Source organism: Dasypus novemcinctus, chromosome 3 (genome assembly GCF_030445035.2).
Source record: "Dasypus novemcinctus isolate mDasNov1 chromosome 3, mDasNov1.1.hap2, whole genome shotgun sequence".
In the NCBI taxonomy this organism is placed as follows: Eukaryota; Metazoa; Chordata; class Mammalia; order Cingulata; family Dasypodidae; genus Dasypus; species Dasypus novemcinctus.
This window is the reverse complement of record NC_080675.1, coordinates 135,289,977-135,302,637: the sequence shown is the minus strand read 5'-3', so window position 1 is coordinate 135,302,637 and position 12,661 is coordinate 135,289,977. Positions and strand designations below refer to the sequence as shown.

The 12,661-nt window shown below is 45.3% G+C and overlaps 1 protein-coding gene across 2 annotated transcripts in view; it reads left to right on the top strand.

The window, feature by feature from the left end:
• The first annotated feature begins 4,269 nt into the window (after nt 1–4,269).
• RORA (RAR related orphan receptor A) overlaps nt 4,270–12,661 on the top strand; it is a 712,506-nt gene continuing 704,114 nt past the window's right edge. Inside the window, exon 1 of one of the 2 annotated variants that reach the window (XM_023585999.3) lies at nt 4,270–4,666. In XM_023585999.3, coding sequence (XP_023441767.1) covers nt 4,501–4,666 — 166 coding nt within the window. In that variant the 5' untranslated portion in view covers nt 4,270–4,500. The remainder of the gene's footprint in view (nt 4,667–12,661) is intronic. The other variant, XM_071214227.1, reaches the window with a different exon arrangement.

Genomic DNA, 12,661 nt, shown 5'->3' with positions numbered 1-12,661 from the left:
TGTAAGAAGCGTGACAATGACAGCCAAATTTTGAGTGCCAAGCATTTCAGAAGGGTATTCTCATCTAATGCTCCTCATACCCCTCATCTGTAGGAAAGGAGACATTGACATAGTGACAGTAGTGGCCTGCCCTAGGTCGCACTGTTTGGAAAGGACAGTTGGGTCTTGAATTCAGGCTGTCTGACTCTGAGGCCACAGGTCAATTTTGTGGCTTTGAGCAAATCACTCTGCTTCTCTGCCTTTTAGTTTCCTTCTCTCTAAATGGGGGAGGGGGTGGAGTGGCCCATTCAGGGTTGACCCCGCATGCTTTAACCTACCTATTTATTTCCTATTGTTTTTGGCAAGTCTGGCTCTCCTGTTTCCACCCAAGAAGACTTTGGGTTCACACCATTCCTTCTCTCTTTTTGACAACGGCCTCTTCTTACCCCGAACTTCCTTGGTTTGGAGGCCACTCTGACTAAAAACCCTGCAGCCCCTCCCATACCCAAGAGCAGTGCTGCATTTCCATCTGAGTTTCTTCTATTTCAGCTTTATGGTGCAGCTTCAGCTTCTTGAGGCTTTTTTGAAAGAAAAGAAACTTGTTGTCTGGGCACTCAGTTTTAATTTTCTGTCTTCTTTGTTCTTATGAATGTTGCAGAAAGCGCCATTCTCCCAAGGAAACTCTACTATATATTTCCATCATTTTCCTTCTCTCCCTCTCCAAGAAATGCAAAGAAAATAACTGTCAACTTTTTTTGCATATATAAATTTTAACAGCCCATACATGTCAACTAATCTCTTATCCAGGCAGGAAAGGCTTATTTCAAGTGATTGAAAGTCGAAATGCTTAGGGTTTCATTCTTGTTGTGTAATGGAATCACTGTGTGGACATGCTATCTTATAATTAGTTCAATTCCATTCCCCAAATCAAAACTCTAATAGTACCTACTAAGTGCAGGGCACAGTGCCTGTTTTCAAGGAATGTATCTTCTTCCAGGGAGGATAAGGCTCATATTCAAGCAACCATGGTACACGGTAGAGCATACCAAGTACCTTAAGAGGGATGCAACGTCCTAAATTAAAATATTTGGTTGGGGTGAATCAGAGAAGGCTCCACGGAGAAGCTATCATTTAGAATGGATCTTAAAAGAAAGTGAAGATTTCAGCAAACAGAGGGAGCAGGAAGGGCGTTTAAAGAGAAGAGACATGGGCAAATTATCATGTATCTTGTGGGCTGCAAGTAGTAGGAGGAGAAGCAGCATGTGGCCTGGTTTGAGGATTACACATGGATTGAGGGATTATGTAAGGATCTAAGTAGTTTGGTAGGCTCCTGGCATGAGTGTCATACTTCCTGTCTTCTACCTATGGGAGACAGCATTAATAGATCACAGCCCATACCTTTCCAACCAACCTCAGGAGGGGGTGCATGAGATGAGATCCACTTGCTATCCCTGGCGTAGGAGTGCAAGTGATGAGGCAGAGCCTTAGGCTCCGTGTTGACTAGTTGGTAGTTAATTGGATAGGCAATGGAGAGCCATTAAAGTGTTGTAAGCAGGGGAGTGACATGGTGGGAAATAGAACTGTAGTTCAGGATAATTAACTTTGCAGTGCTTTCTGGGAGGGATTAGAGTGGTAAGACTGAAGGCCAGTTATTTGGAAGGTTACTGTATTCGCTTAGGTGAGCAATATGTCTGGAACTGGAGTCGTGGCAGCAGAAAGCAGGGGCAGATGTCACAGAGGTAGAATTATAGCACTTGGCAAGTATATTAGGATGTGGAGAACTAAGGGCAAGGGCTAGAGAGAGGAGTTCCAGTAATTATCTTAGAGCAGGAGAAAGGTAGTATTGCTGCTCTCAGGAGGAGATCCTGGGATGGGCAGGAGGAAGGGAGACTCCTAAAGTCTGAGGGGATGTAAGGGGGAAGGGGAGAAAGAGAAGGTGCAAAAAGTGGATTTAGGCTTATCTCTTCTATAAAGCAGAGGTTTTCTACCCCGCTGTCTGTGAGAAAACACAGAAGTGCAAAGTAAAATCACCATTTTTAAGTAAAAACCATTGCTCTTTGTCAATGAACAGAGTCTAAGGAAGGCTCCCATCTCTCCAAATGTTTGGAAAATTGGAAAGCCTTAATAGTCAGGAATGGGGCATGAAGGAGGAGGAGAAATATAAACCTAATCACCTAGCTTTAGAGGTTTAAAATGCTTCCAATCCCAAAAACTTCCTCTTTAGTAACAATGATTGACAGTCAAGGAATGTATCTTATACAAGAAATGTATTTTATTTTCCCTTTGGGGAAAGCACTTGAGTTCCCAGTTGTTTTAAATTGCAGAAGCAGTAATTGTCTTAGAGAGTTAGGAGGCATACCTTTTTGGAGCTGGAATCTATGGCTGAAGGGAATAAAGGGTCTGTTTTAATTGATTAAGGTCACTGGGGCCATTTTCAGGAAGGACTTTCCAGAGGATCAAATACCAGCTTAGTTAAAGGAGGATAATAAAGGAGCCAACTGAAGGCCTAAGGGAACAGACCTAACGGAAAAATGTTAAGTTGCTACTGGTACCAAAGAAAGAAGCCAGGGATATTTTTTTTTAAGTCACTTGCATCCCAAAACAATTATTGGTGAAATTTAATAGGAAAAGTAGTTTTAAAAAATATCCTAAAATAAAAATGGGGCAGTGGCATGTATTTTGAGATGCACACTGTCTCAAAGGAAGTTGTTGAAATATTTGTTTACTAAGAAAAGGCAAGTGTGATAAGCTGGGTCAGTTTACCAATGGTAAATGGTGCAAAGGCTGCTCTGGAGATCAGTGGATCAGTGTGTTGAGTACGTGGGGAAATTTATATGCCTAAAATGGGGTGGAGGAGGCAATTATGACATTGTTTGTAGTTGCCAACAGACTGGCAAAAGTCTGGGATCTTTGATTCAGGCATCAAAATGTTCACATCTCATTTACATCACCCTGAAGTGTGGACCACAGGTTTTGCTGATTAACACACAGACCATGGCAAAAAGTGTGTATCTGAAATCAGACCAAGATCAGTAACAGTAACACAAACCATGTGTGAAGCTTGGCATATGGAGCCTCCTCAACTATAATCTAACTAGTTTTTCCTCCCTATTTTTAAAAAGCATTTTCCTAAACCAGGTAGTTAGCAAAAGCAAAATATTCCCCAATTCCTCACCCCCCCCCTCCTTTAAACACACATATGTATGCCACCTTCTAGTATACAATATTTTTTATTGTCAAAATTTGTGAGCCTTCTGAAAGGTGGAGTGGGAGTTAAAAACGGACTGACTTGAAAAAAAAAAACAAAACAAAAAACGCACTGCCTTCATCCTCTTTACAAGCCAAGGGAAATGGTGGATTGGGTACTGAGGCAGAGGCTACTGTCATTTGAATGTTCCCACCCACCCAATTTGTAGTGTTCCTTTCTGTCGGACTCTGGGTTCAAGGTAACACTGATGCCATTCTAAGCACCTGCTAAGTGATGGGTGTGGTTCAATGGGAATGTTGTGTGTGTGTGATCATGCCTGCAATTAAGTAGCTTATTAGTGGTTGTTAATTATGGAATTTTATCATCCAGACATTGGTAATACCTCTGCAGTATATCTATCTTTTATGAACGTGACTGTACATTTAATAGTAAAAGTACCAGTGGGAATTATCTATGAGCAGCATGCATGAGCTACAGGCAGTGCAGCATATTTCACCCAGCTCAGATAGTCGTTGACCAAACAGGCCAAAGTTTTCTTCAGGGTAAAGTGCCATGCTTTTGATCCTTAGTGGAGGAAACAGCAAAGGAGCTAAAAGCAACCTCTTGCAACCACACCAGAAATTGGCCGTCCATGGCGAATCTAGACTCACAAAATCTGTTTTAGATAGAGACCTATCTAACCATGATTGAAAACCCACTGGCCGTCCCATTCCAAAGTAAAAGTGCCACGTCCTCCCATCCTCCGCCTTCTTTTTTAGTTTCTCCTCATCCGTGGGCTGGCCAGGAGCGTGCTACCTGCGAGCCCCCAACGCGGATAATCGGACTTGTCGCTTCCCAGGCCGGCTGCGGATGGGGACAAGGTCTGGTCCCGAGAGTCTCAGAAGTAGGAAAGAATCACCTCGCTGAATTTAATTTGTGTCCCTGGGCTGAGGAGAGGGGAGGAACGGGGACTCCTCCTCTCCTCTTTTCCCCACCTCCCCAAATTGGCAGCCAGTCTGTGGCTCTCGGTCTGGGGTCTGGAGGGTGGAGAATGTGGGTGTGGGGGCCGGCTGGAGAAGCTCTCGCTAGCGCTGCCTGTGGCCAGACCCGCCTCCCATCCCCTCGCCGGCGCACACACACGTCCACCCAGACACTCCGCGCGCTCCCTCGCGCTCTCGCCCGCCCGGAGCCGCCTGCTCTCTCACTCCTGCTCTCCCGGTCTCCTTCTCCCTCTTTTTTTTTTTTTTTTGGTACCATAGAGTTGCTCTGAAAACAGAAGATAGAGGGAGTCTCGGAGCTCGCCATCTCCAGCGATCTCTACATTGGGAAAAAACATGGAGTCAGCTCCGGCAGCCCCCGACCCCGCCGCCAGCGAGCCGGGCAGCAGCTGCGCGGACGCGGCCGCCGGCTCCAGGGAGACCCCGCTGAACCAGGAATCCGCCCGCAAGAGCGAGCCGCCCGCCCCGGTGCGCAGACAGAGCTATTCCAGCACCAGCAGAGGTAGGAAGCTGGGAGAGGGACTGGGGAGGGGGCGGCGAGAGGCGCCGGGGCGCGGAGCGGGGGACAGCCAGGAGCGGGCGCCCGGGGCGCGGGGTCCCACGGCCGCGCGCGAGCCTGCAGCGGTGCCCGGAGCCCGGAGCACCCCTCCCCCCTCCCCCCTCCGCCCCCCACAAATGTTGCAAACTTTTGCAGCCCGTTCTCGGGTTGCGGGAGAAGAGGGGGACGGGGGAGGTGGCGGGAGGGTTGACAGCCGGCAGGCTCACCCCCGGCTTGCTTTGATTTTTCTGCAAAGAGAAGAGGAAATCTGCGTTGTCGAAATTAAATTCTTTACCCCAAAATACTGAGAACCCGAGAGTGGGGGCCCGGGAAAGAAACTTTTAAAGAGGCAGTGTCCTTTTAAGAAAGGAAAAAAAAATCTGTTTATGGCCACCTTCCTCCCCCCTTTACCTTCTCTCTCTTCTTGACAGTTTCGGCCTGGGCGGCCTGAGTTAGGCGTGTGTTTTCGATCCCCAGCAGAGCTGGGACGGGGTGGGTGGAGTGGTTGACCTGGAAGTCCGGGGGGTGGAGAGGAGGCCCGCCGGGGTCTGGGGACAGCGTGGGCGCCTTTCCTTGAGCACGGTGGTGGGCTTTGGATTTGGAGGAGGGGCTGGAGGAAATGGGGTGCGGGCGCGCGACGTGCTCTCCAAGTTGGCTGGCGGGCGCGGGGAGGGGAGATGCTCAAGTTTGCAGAGCTGGGGTTCGGAGCTCGGCACCCAGGCTGACGGGGGGCGTGTGCGCGCCAGCGCGCCGAGGGTGGCGGTCCTTTGGGGCGCTCCACGCGCATTCGGAGTGAGCGTGTACAAAAGCAAACAAGCAGAAAAAGAAAGAGGGAAAGGCACCCAAACTTATTTCTGCTCTGGGAATCCTTCCCTCTCTGAGGTTCCAAGCGTTTCTGCAGGAACCTGGGGACGGTCAGTGCAAGCTGTCTGCTGGTTGGCTGGAGCGAGCGATGGTTCCCCCTCTCCGGGCGATTTCTACACTTCATTTTGGTGTTTGGTGTGCGTAGAGGGAAGGGGGGCCCCGCTGCCCCCTTCTTGCTTTTTCCTGGTTAAAGTGAGGTACTGAGGAAAGCACGCTTTCTCCCTCTTTTTTTTTTTTTTTAAAGGTGTTAGACACTGATGTGGGTTTTTCTTAGGGGTGGAGGATTCTTTATTTGAATGCGCCTGGAGTTTGCAAAGAACAGGAGGAAGCTACCGCTTTAATTACTGTTGTAAATGTATAAATCACGCCTGTCACTCGGTGGAAGCGGGCGCTCTGGAGCAGCCCCGGGCTGGGGGCAAAGAGAATCTCCTGTAGGTCTTGGGCGCCGGCCCAGCGCGTTCCCTCCCCTTGCCGCTCGACCTCCGGCGGCGATTGGGGGGCGCCGGAGAGAGGCAAGTAGGGGCCCCGAGAGCCGCTCCCTTCTTCTCCATGTTATAGTTGGAGGTGGGAATATGGCTGATCATGTGTGTGCTGGCTGTTTTACAGTATCCCCCCCCTTTAGCCACACCCCCTGTCCGGGCGCTTTCCCATTCACGGAATCCGAGTACAGTAAAAGCCATCAGGATGACACACGCGAAAAACATTTAATTAAAGGCGATTTCTGGAGAGTGAACACGCCGAACCGCAATTTGAGCGGAAGTGGTTAGCGGGGGCCGGGAGGAGAGGGAGGCTATCAGGGCTGGGGTCCGAGACCTGCCGCTAGCTGGGTGAGTTTGCGTGAAGAGAGCTTTTGGCTGCAAAGAGTATATTTAGACCCTGAGACGGTGGATTTGGAATGTGAGCGGGTTATGTAACAGGGTTAATCAGAAACACTGGAGAAAATCCCCTTCATGTGTTTCTGAGGTTTTTTTGGTGTTTTTTTTTTTTTTAATGAAGGAGAGGGGGCATAGTAGATAGGAAACCGCACACTAGTTTCTGGTTTGTGCCGCCTGCCCCCTGCTTCTTAACTGCCCCTCCCCCACCCCTTCCGTTTGTTATTAGCATCTTCAGGTGTCATTCTTGCCAGAAGGTGTTCCTGCGAGAGATCAGGGTGGCAGGCTGCAGAACCTACTAGCAAATCCGTAACTTGCTGTTCTTGCAAATTATGTAACGCAGGGGCATTCAGTCCCACCAGTCTCCTAGGCTCAGCAAGGCGGGGAGAGGGACAATGTAGAGGTGGGATGCATCTTGCACAGCTGACCTGCTGACCCACATCCCCCTCCCCCCTCCAGAGGCTCCCCCCCTCCTCACTCTTCTGTGTACCAACCCCTTGTCCATTCCTTTTAGGAGATTTAGTGGGGATTGGGGGAGGTAAGGCCCAAACACTCAACTCACATCCTGCACGCAGGCACTAGGTTATATAACAGTCTGAATGGAAAAAGGAAGGTCAGAGATGGAGGCATCCTTTAGCTAACACAGCAGTAGTAATAGCTTCCAGAAATGATGTGCATTTGCCGACTTTAACCTCAGATGGAGCATCTGCTTCTCAGGGGTACCCATCTTTATGTATGTAAGCTAGGGAGAAAAAGAGAATGTGTAAGTATGCCTGGTGGATGAGAGTGAATTGAAAATGGGAAATGTTTGGGTTTTCAGATGATGTAATGGAGTTGGCAGAATATGCAAGCCGGCAAGCAGAAAGAAAATCGGAGCTGGCATCCACTATTAATGTGGCAGAAATTACAATATCGGAAAGAAATTAACCTACACACTAGGTGATTACGCCTTTTTCATACTTAAAATATAAAGGCACACACAACTAGAAAGGAAAAGCAAACATCATCACCTTATAATTAGCATTTTCAATCTTACGGAAGGTATAGTGAAGTTCTTGGCATTGCGTGAAATGGGGAGCTTTCTGATTTGGAAGATGCTTTCCAAAGGGGTACCCCAGTTAGTTACTGATCAGTAAACATCTGAAGTCCACAGAGATCGCAGTCTGGATTCTCATGACATTGAGGTGACCTATGAGATGTTAACTGGATAGACTTGAGGTTATGGTTGAATTTCTGACTCTGGGAATCTGAGTTCGAGTGGGCTGTGTATCTTTAGCTCCTGAACTTCCATGACCACACGTGTGACTTTATAATCTGAAAGACATCTTCTTCCATCCTTAAAACTATGCTTGGAGTGTTAGCAGCTTTAATGAAACTTTATTTTTTTAGATGGTGTTAATGATGGCTCGTGTCATTCAATCCCATCTTTACAACACAATGAAAGGAAAAAAAGAAAGGCAAAAGGCAAGATGGGAAGAATGAAGCAGGAAAACCCACAGTGAATCTTTAATATAACAAAGATTTCAGTGACTTTAGGGAGCCAGGAGCATTGTGACCTAACTGTTGTTAAAAACCCTTTTCCAGAATCTCGTTACTGTATGCATGCCAGAAGTTTACATCTTTTATTTCAGTAAAGTTATCCTTGTGGAGTTGTGTACCATATTGTCAGTTTGCAAACACCAGTTTGCTGTAAGTTGAATGCTTTTAGGGCAGGTCCACCAAAGGGAAAAATCGAAACCAAGAGGTGGGATTAATGCTGAAAAGCTCAGTTGGGTTGAGAGTGAACTCCCAGGAAGCTCAGCTTAGATTGATTTATAATCAGTTAACATGGCCTGTAGTTTATTGGTGGCCCTGAGGACTTCTAGAACCACATAAATCTTTGGTTCTGAAAGTGCTTGTTCTCCCTGCCCCCTTCAATCTTGGCTGATTCTCTTTCTAGTAGGTCTAGCAATTTAGTGCCCTTTTCTAGGATCAACTTTTCTTACATGGACCCAACTGTCCATAGTGAACAAATGATGCTCCCACTGTTTGAAAGTGCTACTGGCTGGGCTAAAATCCTTTGCCAGAGGGATGGCATCATTATTTTTTAAACTGAGTGACTTTAATTTTCTGGTAAATTGCTCATAAAAACATTTATAATTACACCCTTTAAAAATGTAATAGAATAATTTTAGAAAATGCATTTGATGATAGTTATAACCTTTTCCATTGCCCCCCCCCCATTTCTTAAAAAGAATTGAATTATTAATCCAGAAGTTGAGTTCTCAGTGGCTAGAAACATTTATAACAGACTCTTTTTATGTTAGTACCCAGCTGGAATTTTCCAAAACCTACTGGCATTATGAGGAGCCCTTGGCTTGAGAAATGTCTCTCTTTCTGAAAGTGAAAGGTGGGGCCTGTGCTGAAGCCTCTTGTTAGTGGAACGCTCTGGGCTCTGGGCTTCTAGGTTCTTGGCTACATCACATAAAAGAATTTAAGCACGTGTCATAGGGTAGACAAGGGAGTAACGAGTTTATTAAGAAACAAGAAAGGAAAAACAGTACACACCCTAGACATGGTTGCAGGCATGTGACAGGGCAGCGTGCACATGCCGCCCGGGAGAGGCCTTTTTAAAGCCTTTCCTCCTCCCCTTTCCTCATGCTGGGGAGGGGAACCCCAGCTGTTTGCTGTTCTGATTGGCTGCCCCACCTGTTAGCTCTCAGGGGGCAAATGGGAAGGCCTGTTGTTTGGAGTTATCCTGGACTCCCCCTTAACCCAGGAAAGAGTTCCGGCTGGGACCTGGTGGCCAGGGTTTAGGTGGGGTCTTTCCAGCTTTGTTCGTAGTAGCAGGAGATTTCTGGGTGGGGTCTCACGGCCCTGTTCTCTGCTGGGTCCCAGTCGTCTTCCCTCTTCCCCTGTACTAACCTGCCTCACTCTTCCTTTCGACACCCATGAGCTCTTTGAAGGTAGCAGAGTTGGGGGTACAGTGCATACTTTGGGTTCCATTACAGACTTCTAAAGTAGGACACAGCAAAGTGGGAGAATGTGCATTCCAGTAGTTGTGCTTCCAGATGAAAATATTCCAAGGATCTTTGGTCACAGCTGAATTGCTTGAATTGTTTTTTGTTTTTTTTTTTGTTGTTGTTGTTATTGGAGCCGGGGATTGAACCCTGGACCTTTTGTGTGGGAAACAGGCGCTCAACCACTTGAACTACAACCACAGGCTATATTTGTTTCCCCTAATTTCCTTTTGGAAGTAAATTGACCACTGTCTGAAGCTAACCCTTGGAATAGGAGTGAGATAAGTCAGTGGGTTCCTCTTCTTAGGTCACTTCAAAGGTGCACATTTTTCCAGATCACTTCCACTTTTTGTACTTAGGAACTTGTGGTGTAATGTTGGGACAGACTGAGATGGATATTATAGAAAATTCTCTTTGTGTGGTGTGGCCTCTTAAAGCATGCGCCACTTTTACTGAGGGCAATTTTTTTCCACGCCCCTCCCCCCCTTTTGATGAGTTGAGTTTTGTAGATTATGGATGTACTTCTGTTATCACTAGAAGCAAAATATGTAACTATATTTCAGATGTCTAGGAAAGAGTCGTATGTAATGTGTCTGCCCCAGTACAAAAACCTTTTTTTTTTTAAATGGTAAATACTACTTTCCTAAATATGACAGGATGCTGCTCATCCTTTGTCCTCCATGAGCCATTGTGCGCAGACTTTCAGGTAGATAACATCCACTCCCTCCCTGAGATTCCTGGTCTATTTGTCCTAGATTTGCGGTAAATTTTTCCAGAATAAGGAGCGTTTGTTTTCAAAGGTCTTCAGTGCTGGAGTGAATGCGAACCTAGAATTTGGAATGCTGTTGTGAATATGAGGATGGCCTTCCTTGCTCAGAATATAGAACAGGTTCCCTGCTTTTGTTTTTTCCTACCTCTGTTTCTCTAACTTTTTTGGTGTTCTCTTTTCTATTGCTTTTGTTGCTATGTTTTGTTTTTTGCATTTCATGTTTTGTTTTATTGAAATTTTTGGGTACTAATTCATAATTCATAATAGGAAGTATTGATTTGGAAATGAGCTAAGTTTTATACCCCTCACATTAGGTTGCACACTAAAAGAAAACAAAATTATATATTTTTGAATTAGTTCTTTTTAAAAAAACCCACAAATTCTGTGATTGAGTGTTGATTAATACAAAGTAAGCCATACTTTTTCTATAAGGGTACCAAAGCATTGCTGATGAAATGGTTTTTCTGGCCAACAGTAGGTTAACCAGAAATCTTTTTTTTGCCTATCCTTTATTGAATATGTTTTCAAAATGTGCTGGTCTCCTTTCCTACCCAGAAGGAACCTTGAGAGTGTAATTGAATCTTTCTTTGAGGTTTGAGGGTCATATGGTGCCACAGGGTTGCCGTTCTGAGCACGAATTCTGATTGTACATTATAGAACTGTAAGTGGAGACAGTGTCAGAGATTGAGCTAAATCTATCTTGATCCCAGCTTGGAAATTGTTTTCTTTTCGTTGTTGTTAAATCTTCAATATCCATATATTTTGTTATTTGCCTCCCTTATTCTTCAGGTGTAAGTAGCAAAATAGAAATTTACTCCAGTTAGTTGGTTAATTGAAGTTTTTGCTTGATAGGAAAATTTCACCTGGAGTCTAGAGCCTTCTTTATTCTTTCCATGGAGTTATAAAGGGTGTAACATCATCCTTGAATGTTCAGGAAGGCTTTTATATTTGCTTTTATATTTACAGATAAGTTACATATTGACCAGATTACCATTACATGGTATGACTACGCCCTTATATATAATGGTAGTTAGAGCCTCTAGCAAATTTTGCCTCTTGCTTAGATATGTTGAAGAGACGTCTTTGGTAGGATGTTCATAAATCCTGAAAGTTAGGAAGCTCTAGTGTTCGAATAATGTCAATAAAGAACATTATGACTCTCCCAGAGGAAATTTTCTATCCCAGCTTGGGCCTTTGTTCAATGAGCCAAAATGGAAGCCCTCTTTGGAAGCACATTATCATCAGAAACCGACCGTCTCAGACGTGTCCCACTTGACTTATTAGTTTGCAGTTATCTTGTAATATCTTTGATGTCATAGTGTTGGAAATTCAGCTTGGGAGTTTTGGTGTTCTTTTGTGACAGCCCACTTATTATCATCTTTTTTTGTTTGTTTTTGGAGTAAAGGCACAAAGAAATTGTCTAAAGAAATCCTTAGAAGAGGGGAATGGGGCATGATGAGGAATAAATTTGCCACAGCTCACCGTTTAGGCAGCCTCGCTTTTAGCTCCTGCTTTTACATGCTAATGCTGGAAGGAATTACAGGTAACTGTTCCCCTGCGTTGGTGGAAGAACAATGTTCTTCTTTTTTTTTTTTCCTAACAGTTATTTTATGGCCTTAACTGACATGTCGTTATTACAAACTCTCATCATATTAAATGCTCTGGCACATTAACAACAGCGTGGCACTGTGGTTTCCTGGTGATTGTCATGTCCACTCTTGCCTCACTTGGGCTCTCTCAGCTGGGGCCCTGGTAGCCAGCGGTAGAGCCTTCTGCAGTGTCCAAGGAGCTGAGATTATAGGTTTCCCACGCCTGTAGGTGGTGGAGGATTCCAGGCTGTCCAGTACTAATTTCTAGCCAATGCTCTTTTCCCTAAAACTCAGTCGGAGGCTGGAAATGCGTAGGAAACATGACCTCCCAGCCTCAGATCATCTTTAACCATATTATTAGGCATTTGGGATTAGATTACGGGCCATTTAAAAGTTTTCCGAACCAATTAGGAAGTACCTACACCCATGAGCAGACCTTAATAGATGAACTTTTCCAGGGTGCAAGGAGTGGTGCCACTTAGTACAGGAGCCTCATGCCAGTGAAAGAGGCAGCAGACTGTTAAAATGCCTAGCTTACTTCGGGGGAGGATTTGGCTGAATGCTGATGAAGTTTATGAAATATGAATGTAGTGATGTTGCTGTACGTAAGTGGTAGGCGTGTGTGAAAGAAGCAAAAAGAAATAAAATTGTGTAAATGACACTGAAACTTGATGGAATTTTATACGTGACAAGAATAGTGACGTTTGGGTCTGTGCTTGATGGGGGAGAATAAACAGGCTTAAAATGTTTGTCAAACTAGATGTGGGACTAAAAATTACAGAATATAAAATCATATGACTTATTTTATAAGCAAAGAAACCTACCAGGGATAAACAGAATAGAGGTGAAGCAGAATGGGAAAAAAG